At 45.5% G+C, this 21091-nt stretch overlaps 2 protein-coding genes across 3 annotated transcripts in view; one reads left to right on the top strand and one right to left on the bottom strand.

Moving 5' to 3' along the window:
• OGFOD3 (2-oxoglutarate and iron dependent oxygenase domain containing 3) overlaps positions 1–5397 on the top strand; it is a 38677-nt gene extending 33280 nt beyond the window's left edge. For both annotated transcript variants that reach the window (XM_082067375.1, XM_082067374.1), the window contains one exon: positions 2851–5397. In XM_082067375.1, the coding sequence (XP_081923501.1) occupies positions 2851–2982 (132 nt within the window). In that variant the 3' untranslated portion in view covers positions 2983–5397. The remainder of the gene's footprint in view (positions 1–2850) is intronic.
• Positions 2889–20147, bottom strand: LOC309447083 (urotensin-2 receptor-like). The gene is made up of 2 exons (XM_082067373.1): positions 18965–20147; positions 2889–3025 (listed from the first exon to the last, which is right to left on the bottom strand). The coding sequence occupies exon 1, from the start codon at positions 20114–20116 to the stop codon at positions 19016–19018; it is 1101 nt and encodes a 366-aa protein (XP_081923499.1). The 5' UTR covers positions 20117–20147; the 3' UTR covers positions 2889–3025; positions 18965–19015.
• Positions 20148–21091: the final 944 nt, after the last annotated feature.

Here is a 21091-nt window from a genome sequence, read left to right as displayed (position 1 = left end):
TTGTTAAATAATGAAAGAAAAGGACAAAGGAAATGGGATACGAATTTTACATACTTTCTCCTGAGCTTTTGTTCCGCAAAAATGTTTCAGCAGGAAATTGTAAGTACGTACCCACTTTTATCTGCAATGAATAGTTGCATAGCCATTCTGTAGCATTTGTAGTACAACACTCATCTCTTTTTGAAGCTCAACATTGATTCTATTGATATTTCATAGTCTGGAGAGCTTAGTGGAGGTGTCCTGTGCATGTCATCCTCCCCATTCACAATGAGAGCAATCCTATCACAGCAACACTAGTTGTGGCAGCATTTAACACTTTTTTAAAGTACACTTTCAACACTTTGAATGCAGCCTCACAGCTACAACCAGACCCATATTGTGTATGATCCTACTAACTTGCTGATGTGGCTCATAGCTTGGAACTTTGGGGTTGAAAATCTTAACTCAAAATTGATTTAAAAAAAAATAATAGCTGGGACAAGGACAGGTTATAACCTCAGGGTAGGTCTGTGCTTTAAGGAACTTGCTTAGTCCTGACCTGCTTGCTTTTTATTGTAGTGATTTAATTTTTGAAGGGGTTTCCATATACTGTGTATTGAAGCAAGACTGTGAAGGGTCCAGTCTTGGTGTGCTTGAAAGTCTTAGAAGTCATCCTATCTGGTAATGGTACAACTTGATTTTTTGTGTCCTTTGCCTGGAGTCTCTGGATAATGATATTGCCATACATTCCTTGAAGGTTTTGTCAGATGGGATGGGAATTAGCATGCTTTACACTCTTTTTGAACATTTCTACTACTAAAAATAGCATACCATGGAGACTGTGTGCTTTTGCTTTAGAATTTTGCAATGGAAATTAGTTTAAGATACTTTTTCCTCACTTGGGAAGAATTTATGTTTGAAAACTGACTGTGGGCTTGTTCGGTGACTCAGACTGTGGTTGACTGATGTGGGACCAGATGCACAAGGAGCTATAGATGCCATATATATGAAGACATATTTATTAAAGAAAGAAATTAAAATACATTCTGTATAGCAAAAAAAAAAATCCCATTTAACTGGCCTAAACAATACACTGAAACTTGTCTAACTCTGAATTGCTGCTTCTTCTCAGAAGGGATCAAACAAAAATGCTTGAAAATAGGTTTAAGGCAAAGCTTTGGGTGAGTAAGTGAAGGACTGATAATAAGTACTTGAATGATGTTGAAACAGGATTCAAAAGGAAAAAATAATCATGACACAGGGACTTTGTATGAAATCCTTGAGCACTGTTCATTGCAACACTCCCAGGACAGGAGTACCTTGCTTAACGTAGCCTTTAATCCAGAAAAGCAGGACACCAAGGTCTAAATGAGCTATGTGTACAAATGAATGTGTTTTTAAAATATATATATATAGTTTTACCAATTACTGTTGTGCAGCGACAAGGCAGAGAAGAGTGTGATATGACTTCTGCTGGGCAGTTATGAAAGACTATGAATTATGAAAGATTAAAAGTGAGATGCAACTGTATGTGTGAGGCACACGGAGGCTGCTTGAAGAGACCTTGGCTTAGTGAGCAAACTGGGCTCACTGAGGCCAGTCTAGTTCTGTTCAAATCTCCCTTGTGCTGCTTAGGAGTATGCAAGCAAAATAACTTCTAGCTAAACATGGCCCAAAAGATCCAGAGGAGAAAACCAGCTATGTTGCCTGGAGTCCATTTCTGCAGTGGAGACCATATAATGGTTGGAATAGTTTATCTTGCGCCCATTTTAAGTAGCTGCATGAGTGTTTGATTTTTGCCTGATTGTGAATGAGTCCCAGGCAGAGTTAGATTGGCAATATGAATTCCCTATGATAAGCTTTTTAACAAGCTTTAATCTAATTTGAACAGTGGGGAAAAAAAAAGCCGAGTGGGAAGAACACACGCTATTGGGATAAACCAGCCATGTGTACGAGTGTTACTGGCTTCCTCAGGAGAACTCGAGCAGTCCTACCGAATTGCGTCAGATCTGAGTTACTTGCTAAACAAACTTTTTGTGTTTTCAGCAGAGTTTAATACTATGAAGGTGCAGAGGGCTCTTCTGTTTCAGCAAGTGGGATGCTAATGTACCTCTGCTGTCATTACCAAAGAAGCTGCGATTCACCTTGATGCCACTTAGTGCCTGGAGAACCCCGGGGCAGGGTGGTGGTCAGAGCTTGGACAGCGTGAAGCGCAGGAATAAGCACTTACATCTAAATAAAAAACCCCAAAACAAACCCCACAATTTTCAAGCCAATGCATTGATGGTGTGGCTCTAAGGAAAATTAATTTGTATATTACTTATATGTAACTTTCTAACCTGGCTGAGCAGGGGATGATCAGGCTGTGCACAACACGCCATAGCAAATACTTGGTACAACGCTGATAAGCTGCTGCGGCTGCTTGTAAACCTGCTGAGTGTTTTTTCACTGAAGACTTTTTGCCACCTTTGTAGTACTTTGTCCTTTGGTCTAAAATTAGAGGCCAGACTAGAAGGGAGCAGAGAGGAGATCAATACACTTTGTCACTGGAGTTGTACCTTTTTTTTTTTTTTTTTTTTTTTTGCAAAAACTAAGAACTGGCTTCAGATATTCTTGCCCTCCTCCCGCCTTTTATAAACTATGAGATATGGTGGAATTAAGTCTCCAGCTTTGTAGCGCAGAGGATTAAGGTACGTTTCAAACAGTACATAAAGCTGTCAGAGTGCAGCATAAGCTCATAACAGTTTGTCTCTGCGATGACCGATGGGCTCTCAGGTCACTAGGGAGCAGTCGGAGCGAGACAACAGCAAAACCGTGTAGAGAGCCGAGTGGCGAACTCCGTGTCACTGATTAAATATGTTGTCTTTACAGGCCGGGTTTCCTTTTTCACCTCTGGATCGGAGAACCTGCATCGGGTGGAAAAGGTTCAGTGGGGCACTCGCTACGCTGTCACCATCTCCTTCACCTGCAACCCAGACCACGGCATTGGGGATCCCGTCTTGAAGTGATTCCTCCGGAGAAGAGGTCAAATGGAATGAGAGAAGCCCTGCAAGAGGAGAAGAAAGAGGGAGATAACATCTCTTGTAACCTCACATGCAATTAGAATTTCCCAACTGTGTTAATATATTGTAATACATTTTGTTTTCATGTGACCTTTTCCATAAATATTGCAAACAGTGCCTTAAGGACCACCTTAAATTTGGTGTATTCTGAAAATGGTTTCTCTTCACGCCCAAAGGGGATAGGCTAAAATGAAGAGTCCTGGAGCAGGCTCTTTATTTTTCATGTTATATTTTTTTAAATTCTCCAGTTTAAAAGATACAAACAATCTTTTGGACCATGTCTCGATATGACTGCCCATGCTGCTGTTGCCTGTTGTTAAATTACTTAGTCACTTCAGTTACTAATGGGAGGTAGAAAGCTTGACCTAAGTTAATAGAGCAAGATGAGTGTTATTTCTTGTGAACATACCTTGTGTTGAGAGGAATGTATTCTCCGTAGCATGAGCGCTAGCAGGCAATACACCTGTGGTTCAACTACTGAGACTTACTTGAACTTTATTTTATTGAATTACTACAGATATTTTCTGCTACAAACTGGGACTAGTTAATATTAAGTCAGAACTAGAATTTTCTGGTGAGCCAGAAAACACGTTACGCTTTGGTGTGCTGGGGAATGTCCTGGCACTAGATCGCTCTGATCAGAATGCAGCATGCCCAGCTCACCTCATTTTCTGAGTTGTAATGAAAATGAGCAGTTTTCCTCTTAAAAGCCCAGCGTTAAGGTTAAGATCTCCTTATGCAGGTGGCTTGACTGTGTAACCACGTACACCGAGTAAATACTGAACCGGAGAGCACGGCAGAGGTAATCGGACAGTCCTCTGCCTTCATCTCGGCATTTGTCAATCCCCAGTTCACAGGTAGGGCGTTGGGATTTGTGATGGGAACGGCTGGGGAAAAAGCTGGTTTTGTTGTGGTTTTCCATGTTACTCACTCTGTAAACCTTGTCTTGCCGTTGAAGGCCAGCCGACAAAACCACATGGACCAGCAGGCTCTGGTATGTGGGGTCTGAGGGAAACGTGTCCACCTGCATTTTAAATGGATCTGGTCTTGACCTAGAGCTTGATTATAAAACCCCTCTAGGCCAAATAAATACATGTTCACAGATCATTAGAAATAAACTTGGCTTCACTTATTTTGATCCACATAAATAGCCTGAATAACTTTTTATTAAGAGTCTCTCTTCCCAGTCCTTGACAGATAATTCTGAACTTGAATTACTTTAATGACTGTTCTCTTTCAGGTTCAGCCTGCCTGTTGCTACTGGGAAATGTGCTGCTTGGTTTCCTAGAACTCTGATTATGCCAAGGATGGGATTTGTTGTGTTAAACTTGCGTAAGTCTGATGCCAACCTGCTGCAGACAAGTGCTCTGAATCGAACACAGGGTGATGGCAGAACTTGGCTTCATGTTTCCTAGTTGTGCAAGAACCTTTAAGAGCCCTCATGGTGCAAACAGAGTAGAGAAAGGTCAGTACATGTTTTGTGTGAACTGGGGCTTAGTCCTGACATTAAATGTACAGCCTTGTACCTGAAAGCATACTTGTTACAAGTATTTGCGAATGTTGGTTTGTATTTGAAAGAAAAATACTTGAAAGGAAGATAAAGCCTGCTTGTGTGAAATGTCCCAGGGTGAAACAGAAAATACAGCAGGAGAAAAAGCCAGAGATTTAATCCTTTCTAAGAGCCTGAGTGAAGCTTCATGGGGACTTTGGTGAAATTGTGCTACTCTAAAAACTGTCTTTCCATTCAAAGGTTTTGGGGAATATCAGGAACTTTTATAAAATCAATAGATATGGGATCAGATGAGGTTTTTAGTGTAATCCTAGCTTTCCATCCCGCAGCATGCATTTGATTTTAATTTTTTTATCCTCTATGCTATGGTTCTAGGAACTCTGAATGGACTCCTTGGCATTACTCATGTATAAAATTTTCATTGTGTAAGCAGTTGTGGAATCATTGTGGGTTTTTTAATTCCTCATAAATCAACCGAAGGTTTGGAAAGGTACATTTATGCTGAGATTTTCCTGAGTATGTATCATCCACCTGAAATATTCCAAGCGCCATCTTGATGAATTTCAAGTCCAGAAATGTTTACCAGAGTGCTCTGTTTACAAAAAGAATTTAATTTGGATTTACAGCAGAAATTTAGCTTCATGTCTTATTTTTAAAGTCAACATCTCAACAGGTTGTAGCACAAAGGTGTGCACATTAAAATAAATGTGTAGCTGAAATGGTATTGATAATGATTATGCTGTCAAGAGAATCTGGTTTTGTTTCTTCTTTGATTGCAGTTATTATTATTATATTTGAATTTCTCCTTCTAGCTTTCCTTTCCCCAATAAATAAAGATGACTTTGTTTTTAATACAGAGTTCCTCACGTTCCTTCTACATGCAGATGTCCTTACACAGTGTGAACTGCATCTCTCTAACATGCTCAAGTGTGGCTTGGGGCAGTATTTTTTTTGTCTAAATTCCAGGAGTAAAAGCAGGAAATGTTGCTGGAGATCAGGGCTCTTAGAGGGGGAAGAAAATCCAACCAGTCACCCCTATTCTCTTCCCTCCCCCAAGCAAACAAGAAATACATCCCAGCTCATCTCTCCTTTTTGAGTCTCCGGCAAGTGGTGAGTGTCTGCTCCTCAGAAAATGAAGAACTCCAGTGCTCTGCCGTATCTCTCTTGTAAACCACCTTAGGGAGCTGAAAGCTAATTTTACACCATGTTTGCTGAAACCTGCCGGCCAACTCTCTTTTCATGACAATCTATTTATGCGGGAAGCATCCATGTAGGCATTTTTTATTGTCTATGTGAATGTTGGTGGCTTGTACTAAAGCTTTTCAGGGTGGATTGTCCAAAGAAAATCACTGTCCTATTTCTGACTGCATGTCTTTCTTTGATTCTGTCCATCATCTCCCCTCAAATCATCTGTTTCAGTGCTCAGTTGTCACAGCACACTTGAGCTTTTACCTGTGGCATGTATTGAATAGGGTCTATAAGCTCAGCCTCTTATTTATTCATAGACTGGCTTGCTAGCATTGAAAAGGATCACTTGCCTGGCTTAAGGCAGCTACTTTGATGTACTATTTGTTTTGCTGAAGTAGATGTCTCAGCCTTCTTAATTTAGAAGAAATTACTAATAGAAGAGAAAACACTAATTTCAGCTCATATGTTAACTTGGGGGCAGGAAGAGAATATCTCATTACTCTACTTGAAACCACAGGATCTGTTGAAGAGCTGCCTTACACCTTTCCCTCTTCTAAAAACCAAAGAAGGCAAGGAGATCCCACCGGGAGCTTCCTCATTGCCTCAGCAGCCCAGACTCAGAATGGATGAGGTCCAGCAATTTGCAGCAGTTGGCAAAATACTCCATTGAGAACCCAGCAGAGTACTCAACTAGCTGTCATTCCAGATCGTTTGTTCCGCCTGTTCAAGAGTTACAACCCTCGACAGGTTTGGATTCCCTTTCATTCAACAGTTTTGTAACCACGGGTAACTGCAGAAATGACGCGGCTCTGTGCTGCTGCAAGGATGCTGTCAAGGTTGTCAGCTTTTAAAATCAACCTGCTTTGATGGCTCTTCTGTTTTGCAGAGTTTACCTTGCAGAGTTTGCTCTGGAAAACCTGCTTAAGAATTATTTTCCTTTTTGCAGCGTTTAAACTAAAAGCAAAATACAAGATGATTACAGGTGCCTATTCAAAAGACCGGTGTGTCTCCAGACATACAAGATGTGGCTTATTCTAATGTATTATCTGTGAAAGAAAGGCTAAGTTTACTTCATTCTGAAGTGTACAGCAAAGGATGAGGTTTGGTACGCACTCTTTCCTCCTCTTTATTTTGTGTGTACTACAGAAGGGATGGAGCTGCTAGATCTTGCAGGCTCAAAACATTTTTCACTTTGGAAGTGCAAAGGGGATAAATCTGCCTGTGGTCAGCAAGGGTTTCAACCTGTTTTCTTCTTTCTCCCTTCTGAACATTATGAACATGAGCCAGCACTGGGCCCTTGTGGCCAGGAAGGCCAATGGTACCTGGGGTGGATTAGAAGGGGGTGGTCAGTAGGTCAGAGAGGTTCTCCTGCCCCTCTACTCTGCCCTGGTGAGACCACACCTGGAATATTGTGTCCAGTTGTGGCCCCTCAGTTCCAGCAGGACAGGGAACTGCTGGAGAGAGTCCAGCACAGGGCAACAAAGATGCTGAAGGGAGTGGAGCATCTCCCGTGTGAGGAAAGGCTGAGGGAGCTGGGGCTCTGGAGCTGGAGGAGACTGAGGGGTGACCTCATTCATGGTTATCAATATGTAAAGGGTGAGTGTCAGGAGGATGGAGCCAGGCTCTTCTCGGTGACAACCAGTGATAGAACAAGGGGTAATGGGTTCAAACTGGAACACAAGGTTCCGCTTAAATTTGAGAAGAAACTTCTTCCCGGTGAGGGTGGCAGAGCCTGGCCCAGGCTGCCCAGGGAGGTTGTGGAGTCTCCTTCTGTGCAGACATTCCAACCCGCCTGGACACCTTCCTGTGTAACCTCATCTGGGTGTTCCTGCTCCATGGGGGGATTGCACTGGATGAGCTTTCCAGGTCCCTTCCAATCCCTGACATTCTGGGATTCTGTGATTCTGTAACGTTTGCAGTTGACTAGTCCCCTTTTCACCAGTACGTGCCACTGACAGCAAATCCCATGGGTAGGTTTGCAGTGGTAGTTACACCTGACCGATACTGTGCATGAAGAATATCGTGTATTAAATTAATCTAGGACAAAGGATAAAAGCCCAAAGGAAAAGAATTATTTAAAAATCTGTTCACTAATTGTTTAAAATTAAGTGGTACTCATCTTGAGTCAAATGATACCTCTTGTTTAAGTCCTTCCCTCAAAATTCTCCTGGAAAAGTCCTCAAATAAAATCCTTTCAGTTACAAGCCTGTTTGAATTCTCATACAGACACTTGACATTCTTGGTGCAACAGCAGAGTCGTGACAACAAGCTGTAAATGCTTTTTTGGCCTTGCAGACTCCTCCGAGCCCCTGGAAGCTGGTCCATGCTCCAGAAAATGTCCTCAGGGCAAGAAACTTGCTTCCTAAACCTTAAATTATTAAAAGCCTCAAACAGAAAAACCATGTGCCCAGCGACTGTGTTAGACCAGCAGCACCAGAAAAATGACAAGGGCTCCAAGCTCTTCTCCTGTCCCGCTTGCTGAGCTCTATTAAACGCTTGTACTTTGCTGTTGTGTCTGTAATATCTCTTTTTCTTTCCTTTTTTAAATTTTGTTGGATGAGAATTTGATCCCAAAAGTGCCTGAGTGCTTACAGGTGAGTTGTTTCTTATTGAACATCTCCGCAGAGACCGATGGCAGCTTCAGGGAGATCTTAACGCCGGTTATAAATGTTGGGAGGGTTTGCCCAAGAGCAAATGCATCTTGATGACTGAAGTCAAAGACCAGGAAGCGTTCCTGGTTTAACCCTGCAGAGCAGGTAAGCAGAGGTTTTCAAATCCAGGTAAGGTGAGCACTGTTTTGGAGGCCTAAATTTAGCAGTGATTAAATGAGCTCTTAATTAACCAAATATTCCCCCTGCTTGCCTTTCAGTATTATTCAATAACTGAACAATTACAATGAGCTTAGCAAGTAATTACTCCCCATTCCAGGTACTGCCCTCGCCAACTGCAGCCTTTGAAACCACCAGCTGTTAATGTGCCAGAAAATGAAGCCCATGAAGTGTGAGTCAAATAATTGAAAACTGAGCAGGAAAAAGCCCCACAGGTTCAGAGGCAACTAAGGAAAAGTGCTCCCCCATGCTGAGTCCCTCGGTGTGTAGTCTCTTCCAGACTGAAGGTCTATCACAAAGATTATTAGTGTGGGTTGAAGCTGCAGGACTATGTTTTCATGGGTGCTCTGGCAAAGGTATAAAGGTTCTTGATGGTTTTTCTGGTGGTTATTCTGCTTCACAAGGCTTTAGAAAGCCTCCCTGGGGGTTAATGTGCATCCCTAGAGAGGGCAGCCACTGCCTTACCAACCAGAAAAAACAGAAGGTAAAGCCTGAATCATCCAAGAACACAAGTCTTAAAGATGATTCTAGTTGCAGCAGGGTAAAGGTTGTTGGGTTGTGAGTTCAGCCATTTACTGGTCTGAGCGATATTTTAAACTCAAGCGCATTGAAGCTTTTAACTCATGATTTTCAAAACAGATTTGATGATGTCATTTCACAAGCACTTATTTTCATGGCCCATCAGTTGTATTGGTTTAGCTGCCTGGGGTAGACAGTGAATCCGATTGGGACAAGAAATAATTATTTTTGGCTTGATTGGGAAAAAAAAAAAAGGCCCTATAAAGTAAAATGACTTAATCCTTTAAAGCCACAAGGCTGCAAAACCAGATTTACCAGCCTAAATGAGGGGACAGAGGAGGCTGAAGATGGAGCAACAGTTAAAGAAAAGCTTGTTAAATTATACCGCTAGCTATGCAGATGTAACTTCTATTTAGTTGAAGGATTTGATTATAGCAATCGCACTTGCAGAAACATGCCTGCTTTCTGATTAGGTTGTGGAAATCAATAGAGACTTCTGCCCTCTCTGCAGGCAACGTGAAACAACACATTTGAAATTCAAGAGGTATGAAATTTCCCCAAAGCCTCCAAACTATAGCTGGGCTGCTGCACGGTCTGGTGGGTGTTTTAGCTGTGGGGCAGCGAGGGGGGAGACAGAGGCCCTGGGAGAGGCCACGTCTTGTGGCTGAGAGGGAAACGTTACACAAAGGACAGAAAAGAAAAACCGAAGATGAAAATAGGAGTGCCCAAGACAGCAACATGCTAAAAACAAGCGCATATTTCTGCTGCACAGATAAGCTACGCAGTCACATTTGTTCCATGATCTTTCTATAAAAGCTTCAACGTGGGCAGGAGATTCCGTCTATGGGGAGCGATGGGAATGCAGGGTTGGGAGGCAGGTCCTGAGTCTGTGATTATAGAGAGACCTTCCAAGCCCGAAACACCCACCTCAGAGCTCTGCAAGATAAACTGAAGAATATGATAGAAACAAAAATGCCTATTAAGATGCCACTTTGATACTTTTTTTTGAGGTCTAAGCTAAGGTGCTTGTGCCAGCAAGCTTCTCCATTTCTGTCCATGCCCTGACACTGTCAAACAGCAGGGACTTCACCCTCTCCTGTACCTCCTGACCCTGCACGGCCAGGGCTTGGCGCTTGGTGCGCAGTTTAGAGGCTCCCGTGCTCGGTTTCCTTCCGTGCACAGTAAAGATGAAAAAGAAGAGAGGAGGATTTGCAAGCAAGTCAAGCTGGGACTTGGCTGCATCTTGAACGGGGCACGTGGCTGTCGGATCAAATGCTGGTTCTGCACCGAGATCCTGACAGGAGGGAAGGTTTCAAGAACCGTAAGTCTCTGTGCCCAGGCACGTGCTGCCCTTAGGGTGCCCATCTCTCCCCCGTCCTATTTCCACACCAGGTGTGAAGGCTTATTATGGGAGGCAGCACGAAGCTGATGTAGTATTGCCTTCCAAGGCCTTTTCTCAGCCTAAAGCAATTTCTCTGTGCTCTCATTAAGATTAATGAGTAATTCAGTGTGACACATGAACTGTTTCACTCCTCCATTCTGCAGGTAGAGCAGCTGCCGCAGCCCTTTACCCACACCCGAGGTCCGGCTCATCCCGGCTTCCACGGGGCCTCTCTGGGGCTGTGAATGTGAGCACTTGTGTTGAGGGGACTCAAACAGTTTCCTGAGGCCGTGAAGTTATAAAGTTTTTCTTGTGTTTTATTGGACTAAACCCAAGACTTCTTACAGTATTCTTCTTCTGCATAATGGAGATAGATACTGAATACCCAGGGCACACAATGCCTAGAAAAGAAAATATTAACTTACGATGGAGGGAGGTAAAAGACCAAGTGATGCTCCAGCTCTTTCCCCATCCCTCCACTGTGCACCCCCTTATTTAAGCCAGCTCTGTAAGGAAATTTTCCTCTAACACTGGGCACCAGATACTGTGGAGCTTCATTTTCCCATCCTACCTAAGAGAAGGTGCTGCAAAGATAGAGGCAGCGCTTTGAAATTTGAGAGATGTTTGCAATAATAAACTCACCTTTGTATTAAAACAAACAACCAAATGAAAACAGCCAAGCAAAGTTACTCGGTTGTTATTTCCTCTGCTGTTGCTGGGAATTACTAGTGCTGTGCCTCAGGCAGGCGGAGGTTCCTCAGCAGATTTAATCATTCTAAAAAAGGTGCCAACAACAAAATGACAGGGAAGCTCTGCTGTGTTTAGCAATTGGTGATGAGCATGGGGATAATTCTTTCTAATCAGCCTCCTCTGCGCTAAGATCCCGCTGCTATAGCCGGCTGCAGCACAGACTCTGCCTTTACCTCCGCTGACCCCAGCGCTCCCAGCCCGTAACATGGGGAAAAAGAGGCTGCCAGGAGGTAAAGATTATTTTGCTTCCCTTCCACATCTGCTGCTATGGTTTCTCACCCGAGGAGGGGCTTTAGAGAGGGTATTGATGCACCAAAATGGTGATGCTTTGATCAGGAGCCTCATTTCAGCCGTGTTCCCAGGGAAGCCAGCCGAGCGCAGCTGCCCTTGCTGTGGGCTACATGAGCATCTTCACCGATCAGCGGCCGTTAATCAAAAACGTATCTTGTGTATCTTCTGGTACACAAACTTTTCCTCCGTTCATCCATTAATAGCTAACCTGAACTCTAGTTATCTCTACAAGCAGAGCTTTTCCCTTCCACGCGTAGCACCTCTCATCCAAGGATCTTGAAACATTTAACGCACATCAGTAATGCCTTAAAACACCTGTGCAGATGATAGGAAGTGCTCCTGTTTTCTAGGCAGTTAATGACCAGCGGCACAAGAATAAGCAACTTCCCCGAGGTCACAGTGCGAGTCAGCGGTGATTTTGTATGAGAAACCAGGACTTCTGAGCAACCCCTGTTTGAGTTAATCTCTCTCTTCAGCTCTGGTGTGAGTGCTGCCTTGATAAGTGTCTCCAACGTCAAACCCATTGTAAATCTCTTCTGGATTTTATTAGCTCTAAGCCTGCCTGGGTTACTTATCAACAGCCCAAGTGCTTTCGGGATGAATGGCCTGTGAGTCCCCAGCAGCAGATGATGTGAAGGAAGATAAATATAATATATACACTTGAGTGGGATCAGATAAACCAGTGCTGCCACGGGGCAGAGGCAGGTGGGTGCTGCCATCTCCCCGTGTTGTCCTGCTACTGCTCCTTAATGCAAATTCTATTCAGGGGCAGAAAGCTGCTTTAAAAATGTGCTGGCTAGAGGCAACTAGGGCTCCAGCTGATTGCATAATAATGCCTTTTCTCTAGGATATTCCCTTCTACAGTGTTAAGAGAAAGGAGAAAAAAAAAAAATCTTGCAAAGAAAAAGCAGAAAGTCCATTTAAATCAGTGGGTTACTGGGATTGCGAGCAGCGTACTGGTGGAGCTGGGCTGCCGGAGGGAGATGCTGCAGGAGCTGGTGCTGCCTCTCGCTGCGCGGGGCTTGTCCGGTGGGACCGGCACATTCCTGAAGGTTCAGATGTCCTCTGCCCATGTGTGTCTTCAGGGGTGCCACTCTCTCCCCTTTTAGCATTCCTATGTTACAGTTAATTTACCTTCTCCTATTTCCACATCTTTTGAAAGATCAGTTTAATGTGGCCTGAGAAGCAATGGCTACTCAGCGCCTTTTCCTGGGGGGCCTCTCGCAAGAGCCATCCTCGTGGTTCTCAAATGTCAAGATGATATTTAAAAACAAATAAAAGGCGTAGAAGCATTGTGAATTTGATGGACATCCCTGGTGATGTTTGCAGGAGTGCATATATGAAGCGGTAGCTGCCTCTGAAATGCCCTGTTTATGGACACGCCACATTTAGCTTCAGGAATCTCCCTTGCTTTGTTTGGATGAAATCATGTTTGGTTTTAGTTAAGAATTCGGGAGCTGAATTCGAGATCCTAACAGGAATGCACAGGGAGAAGCTAACGACACCTCAGAGAAACACTGGCCTAAACAAGCTCAAACTAACTTTGCAGATTTTACTTTTCGATCAGCACCGTTTTGGTTTTAGAATGGCATTTTCTGCCAAGCACGGCTAACATTGCTGGATGGTTTGTTTCTGCACAAACTTATTTACTACTTTCCCTCCAGATATCTCGATGGAGGTGTTTGGGTGGGATCTTCTACAAGACCGAAGTTCAGCCTTCTCTAATGAATTTAATAAGTGCTTCTTAAATCTTCACCTTGTTCCTCACTGTAGAAGTATTCCTAGTGTTTACAAAAATGTTTCATTTAAATTCAAATTTAAATTGTAATTGGAGAGAACCAGAAAAAGTAGAGCCCAAAAGCCCAAAGAATTCTCAGGATTCATGTCTCCCTTTCCTCTTTTAATTATCCCTTTCTTGAGTAAGGAAAGCAAGGGAAAAGGTTGGAGCAATTTTGCTGTGGTATATCCCTTTGGAAACCTTGTGTTTGAGGGCAGGATGTCTCTAGTTGGGACCACAGAGCACAAAGCTCAGTTTTGACCATTCAGAACCTGCCAGGATGAAGTTAGTCTCCCCCAAAGGTGACATACACCACACTAGAAACTTGGTGTGTGCAGAAAGCTGGCTTCTATAATGATAATAAAAATAACTTTGAAGTTATATCCTGTGAAGCTGCTGCTACAACTTTGAAGGCAAAGCTATATATTTATTATAAGCCACAGAAATTAACTCCATGTCTTTCCAAGTCCCCAGAAAAACTTGAAGCTAACAGTAACAATCAACATTATAAGGCAAAAAGCCCCCGTCTGGGGTAAACTGAGGTTGGTCACTGGCTCTGGGTGTTTCCATGGGTGCTGCAGTGAGGATGCTGTGCAAAAATGACAGGAGTAAAGTTAGTCTGGCTTTATGTAGAAATAAATGTGGGAGAGGAAAGTTGGCACTTGAGAGTAGGATTTCTCTCCACAAGCTCCAGATGTTGTAGTGACATTATACTTTACAGAAATTAAATGCTATTCCGTAGTTGAATTGTGCCCTGATTCTGTGCAACCGCTCCATTTTAGAGCCTAAAATAAAAAGCAAATGCTCTTCCCAAGCCCTGGGGATGGAAGATGGTGCTGCCACCAGAGGGACTCGGAAATACGGTGGGAAAAGCGGAGTGTCCCTGAGCCAACCCAACCTCCCAGCAAACACATCGGACTTTCTGGGGCTGCACTCAGGATTTCTCAGGTGCTGCATTATCTGCTCGCATGGTTTGCAGGCTGGGCTCAGAAATAAGGTTTATGCATTTTCTCCTTTCTTCATGCTTGTGGGGAACAGATTATGAACTTAGTCATCCTGCCTGTTCTCCTTGGTTAATGCAACTGGGCAGCACGCCGTGCGTTTGGTATCCTGCAAGGTACAAAGTGCTCATAAAATCACCTCTGTTTCACTGCCCTCCCTGCTATTCAATCACACGCTAAGCACCAAAAATGACTGATGAAACAGGAGTTGAAACGTTAATGATTTGCTCGCGGTCATGATTAAATTGTAATGTGGGGCCTTTGAGCATTTGTTGCAAATTCGCTTTCAAAAAAGGAGGAGAAAGGTGATAAGAAATGTGTGATTGAAGGTAAAATCTTCAAAAATTCAGTAAGGTTCAAATGGATTCTCCCATGTCTGGGGAAAACAATCATTCTCACTTGTCCACAGAGAACCAGCATTTTTTCCTTTCAAGTGAAAGCACCGACATTGCCATTGCTGCATTAGATCCTACCTTAGATTAAAGGAAGGAGAGAACAGTCAGGATTAAAGTGCATTTCACAGTCTGGCTTGTTTTGGTGGGGTGTTTTGGGGTTTTTTGTTTGGTTTGTTTGTTTGTTTTGTCAAAAAATCCTAAACCCTAAGGGGTATTGGAACTATTTTCTAGTGATTAAACTCTTTCCTTTCTTGTGAAGCACGTGTGGAGTTTTGCAGTGACAACCTCTGCCCCAAGAACTAAACTGCTGTGGCCTTCCCTACACCTACCATCTCCCAGTTTGTGAAGAACCAGCTGTGTCAGTGAACTGCAACAAAACTTTGGTTATAATAAGAATAAAACCAGCCAAAAAAAAAGAGCCCACATTAAAACCCACAGGATTACAATGATTTGGGTCTGGTAAATGATCCCAAGGTACACATTGCTTGCCTTCTTGGAATGTAGAATAGCCAAAGTAATATTGTTTTCAAGGAAATCACCACATTTTGCCCAGTTACAGCCCAACTGACTTTCCTGTTGTCACTTCAGCCCTGGACTGAGATCCTTCACATTCACCCTAAGTGACAAAATACACAGAGTTTGCAAAGTCTTATCATGCAGATTCTGGTTATGTTTATCTCAATTTTCATACAGTTTCTCAGCCTCTGTGGTTGTGGAGAAAAGGTGTGGTTTTGTGATTTTAATCTCCTGATTTTAGGAGCCCTGATTAATCCTTTTTAGTGTTGAGCACAGGTAATAATTCTCCCTTGTGTAACAAACAGCCTGAGCTGCTTTCCAGCAGCGTTGCGTGGCCTGCACACAGGGAGATGTGCTTGTGAACACTGAGGTCCTACCAACCCCAAACCAACACACTCCCCAGAATACTTGGGGTTACCCGCAGGCAAAGTTACCCCTTATGGGTCACATAAAGGCTGTGTCAGGCCAGACAGGACTCTGTGCTGCAGACATGCAACAGGAATCCCCTTCCAAAACTAATTACCATATTAATTTGAGTTTTTTTGCTAAAGGAAGACACATGGAGACCATCTCCTCATTTCCAAAACATGAGCACACCCAAGAGAGTCAAGACTTGTCCAGTTACAGACAACAGCAACTCAGTTAAATCATCTGCTCTTGCAAGGTATTTATGAAGCGAGTCAAACCTCCTGAATTTTGGCAGTTTAGCTGGTCCGATGGGACAATAAAAGTGATGTTGTTTACGTAATTAATCTTTTAAATTGAGCTCTGATCCCCGGAGTACACGAGGCTCCCGAGGAGCCGCGTTTGCGAAGGTCTGTGCCGTGTTGCGCCGCCCGCGCTGCCGAGGAGCTGTTGATCATCACACACAGCAGCGTCTGCCGGTTGCTGGCCAGTGTGGTGTGTCAAACAGGCTCCTCTCTGCCCCAGCGACATGCTTGGTGGGTGCCATCCAATTTACTGGTTCTCTCGTTAGAGCAACCTCGTACGGGTTTATTCCGATAAACCTGATGGGAGAGAGGAGCAGCACCGGGATGGGACTGGGATGACGCACATACTGGTTGAAAAACCCAATGAGCGACAAATATCCAATATTCCCCCTTTCATCCGGATGTTCCTCCACCAACCCTTCGATGTTTAACGCTCTGACAATGTGGCACAGAAAGCACGTTCCCTACACACCTTTCATGATGCTGAGCAGAGTAACAGACTCACTTCTGGGGACTGACGGGACATTTCGGGAAGCGCACCCCAAATCAAACCCTTCTGTTTGCTTATCCCCACGTTAGGTTAAAATGTGGATCTTATCTGCTCTGCAGTTTCATCCCCTTTTTTTTGTAGGCACGACTCCTTTTCAGCTTCTCTTTCATTAATATTAATAACTATGTTTTTAGACTGTTTGGCTTTAGATATTTTAGCACTATGTTGTTTTTTTTTAAAAGCAGAAAGTGTATTTCCTAATACTCTTTTCGATATTTATACAGTTCTCCCATCATCTGCTTCCTGTACATACCTGTTAATGGATATACACTATGCCTTGCAACTATTTCATCCATGGCAATCATCCATCCCATAGCAGCCTTGTGATACTGCGCTGGGTAAGTGGCCTTGCAAGGAGCTTCTCCTCAGTTTGAGCAATGGAAATCAAGACATATGAGCACTGTGGCAGATCAGGATCCAAATCAAGGTGGGTTTTTCTTTCTATAGCCATACAGAAATACTATTTTGTTTTGCTGAGAGGTGGGCACGTGGCATGTGCAGCTCCTGGAAGGGATGCAGCCATGCTGGGCTCTGCAAGGACGTCTGTCTGTCTGCACACACATGCTGCCCAGGAGCAGGACCACACAGAACACCTTGCAGACCATGCACCTACTCCAGCCTTCCCACAGCGCCTTTTCAGTTAAGTCTTATCTTTGTTATTCTTATATGGGAGTGACTTCCAGCCTCGGAAATGAGAAGCAAAGGAAAAGTAACAATGACTTCAGAATTCACAATTAAAAAATGAATTAGTTCCTGGAAAGTTGTTCCTAAAAACTGTTGAAGCCCTTCCTGCCCATTCCTAACATTAATTGTGTGTTAGTCCCCCTATTTCATGAGGAAATGGGCACCATTAGGTCTATTTATACTGCCCAGCTTGGGAGTCTGCACAATACTGGTACACGGCAAAGGGGTCACTGGTGTTTTGAACACGGTCCCTTGGTTAAAAGCAATACGAGCAAGGTGAGTTACTTATTCCCCTCTCCCTGAAAAGCACCCCGACAACTGCAGCTGTAAGAATAACTGACTCCTGACACAGGAACGCGCTTCCCTGGTCTTCATCCAACGTGTGCCCCCAAGGGTTTATTTTTCTGCTGTTGGTTGAGCGCATAAAATCCAGCGTGTTGCTGTGCTGTGTTCTCTGCTCCCAGCCCCTGGCTGCGCTGCCGGCCCCTCGTGTTCTCTGCTTTAGCACAAACGTACCCTGAATTTCGGCGTGTGACTCGAGGGGATCACCCAAGGACACGGGAACCCAGTAACGCTGCGGGGCTGGAGCGGGACCCCTCTCCAGTGTACAGGGGTCGGGTTGTGCCGTAAGAAAGTGGAAATGACTGTTCCTTAAGCAGCCGCCTGCTGTTTCAGAATTCTCTGGGCATTACTAGCTGCTGGCAATAGTTTATGCATTTTCTACCGTGCTTTACTTATCCCCAGAGTCTGCTCCAGAATAGGAAAGAAGAATGTTGAACCCAACTTCATCCCCATGCACACGAGCTCTCCCCTGGTAAAGACACCCCTGAGACGGGTAAAGAGACCATGCGCGGGGAAACCTGAGCATGGTCCACTTTTCAATCATCGTTTATTTTATAAACGGAGGTTTTACAATTGTTTAGATGCTTACAAGCATCTCTGGCATCTGTGGTGAAGGTTTACTACGAGACGCTAAGTGGGGAGAAAACAAGCAGAATACACTGAGGCAAAATGCTTTTGATGAAATGTCATGAATAAATTTGTCCCTTTTATAATGAGTCTCATGATATAGGTTTCAGTTATTTTGCTTAGAGCCTCAGGTCTTTGAGTGATAGGATTATACGACATTTTTCTTTGCAAGATAAATTTTCAAGCCCTGTTGAAAGTCAAGAAATGGACCTTAAAAAAAAATCAGTGGCAAATTCAAATCACCTTAGGTAGAAACCTTTAAAAATTCCAAGTTTTTTTAGGTAATCCTGTGGTTTCTCACAGCTTACCTTGTGGTTTTTGAAAGCCTGGAGTTCAAAGTGCTGCCGCAATGAATTTTAAAATAGAGACTTTAAGCTTGATGAAACCGTAGTGAACGATAATATAACAAGAAATAGGAAAAGGGGCTTACAGGTCTCTTTGCACACTCTAGAAATAGGCAACAGTAGCATACAGAGCAAACCCAAGGTTTGCAGCTTAATTGAGCAATATCAGGACAGTTTCAGACGTTTGCAGATCTGAGCCAGCTGTAGGCTGAGGACAGCACTGCGAAGCCACACGGGAGAAACAGTGCAGGGCTGGGCAAAACTCAGCACCGCAGGGAGAGAGTTTATGGCAGAACTGAACAGAGCACCCACCTCATCTTCTGCACATAAACCCCAGAAAGATTTGTCCCTGCTGGCTCCTGCAGGACCCTCCTGACACCCCTGAGCCAGACAGAAATTCAAATGCATCTCACAGTACTTGTGTTCACACAACTTCTTGCCTTTAACTACAGTGATCACCAGAACTGAGTTGTTAGGACCCTGGAGGGCTGAGGGGTCCCAAAGCCCTACCTTGGCCAGATGCTCTGCTGGTCCTGGTGTCTCCAGGGAGCCTCCTCTTCCTCACTTGTCCTTCAACGTGGCCATGCCCAGCGCCTCCGAGCTGTAGTCGTACTGGTTGCTGGAGGACATGGACCGTCCCCAGGAGCACTGCAGGTTGGAGCCCCTCTTGCGGAAGGAGGATGTGAACCTGTAGAAGTTGCGGTGCCTGTTGCGCAGGTATTCCCGGTAGTTTTTGGTGAGCAGGGTGTAGAGGAAGGGGTTGATACAGCTGTTGCTGTAGGTCAGGCAGGTCACCAGGTAGTTAATGCACTTTTGGGTTTGGGTGGTGAGCTGCAGGGAGCTGCTGTAGAGTCGCACCAGCTGCCAGATCCAAAACGGCAAGAAGCAGGCCCAGAAGACCAGCACGATGCTGAAAATCATGATGAGAACCTTCTGCCGGGGGGATCTCTTGCTCTTCTCCTTGTGGGGAGGGTTCCTCTGGGACTCCAAGTAGGTCCTGGCCAGGCGTGTGTAGAGGAAGCCAATGATGATTCCAGGGGCCATGATGCTGGTGCTGAAGAGCACCGTCAGGTAGGTCCGGTAGGCGTCCATGCTCCAGGTGGGCGCACACATCCTCTTCACCTTGCCCTCTGCCTTGCCCCCCTCGGTCAGGGTGACCATCAGCATCATGGGCAGAGTAAGGAGCAGCGAGACCGACCAGACGGCCCCCGCCGTGACCTTCCGGTAGCCTCGCGACCGCTTCAGCGTGTCCAGGGGCCGGGTGACGGCCAGGTAGCGCTCGGTGCACATGAGGGTGAGGGTGAAGATGCTGGCGTGCATGGTGAGCAGGTCCAGGCTGAGCAGGATGCGGCACCCCAGGTCCCCGAAGTACCAGTCCTGGGCCAGGTAGGTGCAGACGATGAAAGGGATGGTGGAGAGGTAGAGCAGGTCGGCCAGGGCCAGGCTGACGATGGAGCTGTACATGGGGGCGGCACAGCGCGCCGAGTGGCACATCACCACCAGCGTGTAGACGTTCCCCGCCACTCCGGCCACGTACATCACCGACAGCACCGTCCCGAAGGCCGAGGAGATGAGCAGGGGGCCGCCTCCGGGGGAGCCGCCGCCGCCGACCGCCGCCGAGGCGTTGCCCCCCCCCGCCGCCGCCGTCCCGTTGGGCTCCATGGGCGGCGGCGGCGGCCCCGCAGCCTCGCACCGGCCCCGCAGCTCCCGGCCCCGCCGGCGGCCGCTCCGCCCCCCGCGGGAGGCAGGGCGGGACCGGGGCTGCCCCCGGGGGAAGGGCCGCCGCGCCCCCCGCCCGCCGGGGCTCCCTCCTCCGCGACCGGAGGGAGAGCGGGGACCCCCCGAGCCTCCGCCGCTCCGGCGGGGCAGGTGCCGTCCCGGAGGAGGCGGCTCCAGCAGCCGGGGAGGGCGCGGAGGGTCCGGAACGAGCCGCGCCGCGCTCAGCCCGGGCGGATCCCGGGGGGGGACCCGGCGGAGACGGGGCTCCCCGAGCTGGTGGGAGCAAACCCGGAGCGCTCCGTACCCCCGGGAACCGAACCCAGCCAGGCGGAGGAGGCTCTGGGAGCTTCCCCAAAAGTTTTCCTGGCCGCTCTGCTGTAATTTGGCTTTGGTCTTTGGTGATGGGAGCTCGCTGCTTTGCTTCCCCAGTCCAAGACACCTCTGTGGGCAAGAGGCAGAGCCGGAGGCAGCCCGTGTGTTTCTCAGATAGATGGCAAATCGTGTTTCAGATGGATTCGGAGATAGACTTAGATGGAAGTGGAAATAAACCCGGGGCTGAAATAGCCTCTTTTTTTTTTTTTTTTTTCTTCGTGGGAATAGCTTGTATTTTACTCTGAATGGTATAGCAATGTTATAGTAAGATTTAAATTTGAGATTTAGTGAGAGCTCATTCACCTGAAGAAGGTGAAGTACAGAGTGTGATTAATGAGGTTTACACAGACAACTTTTCCAGTTAGGCAGGAAATCTGGGGACAGTTGCAAAATCAATGAGCACCTCACATTTCAATCTTATTTTAGAGAAGGCAGAGATTAGGGCACTCCACAGTCAAAGCACAGATTTCCAAGGGTACCAGAGTGCTGCATTTCCTCAGCTGCCATTGATTTCCAATAGGAATTAACTGGCTTTTATGCCTCCAA

The sequence above is a fragment of the Streptopelia decaocto genome (assembly GCF_964273445.1).
Source record: "Streptopelia decaocto genome assembly, chromosome: 16".
Classification (NCBI taxonomy): domain Eukaryota; kingdom Metazoa; phylum Chordata; class Aves; order Columbiformes; family Columbidae; genus Streptopelia; species Streptopelia decaocto.
The sequence above is the reverse complement of the archived record's forward strand: the minus strand, read 5'-3'. Positions and strand labels throughout refer to the sequence as shown.

Excerpts from the sequence above, each read along its gene's own strand:
- LOC309447083 (XM_082067373.1), bottom strand. The coding sequence starts at position 20,116 with ATGGAGCCCAACGGGACGGCGGCGGCGGGGGGGGGCAACGCCTCGGCG.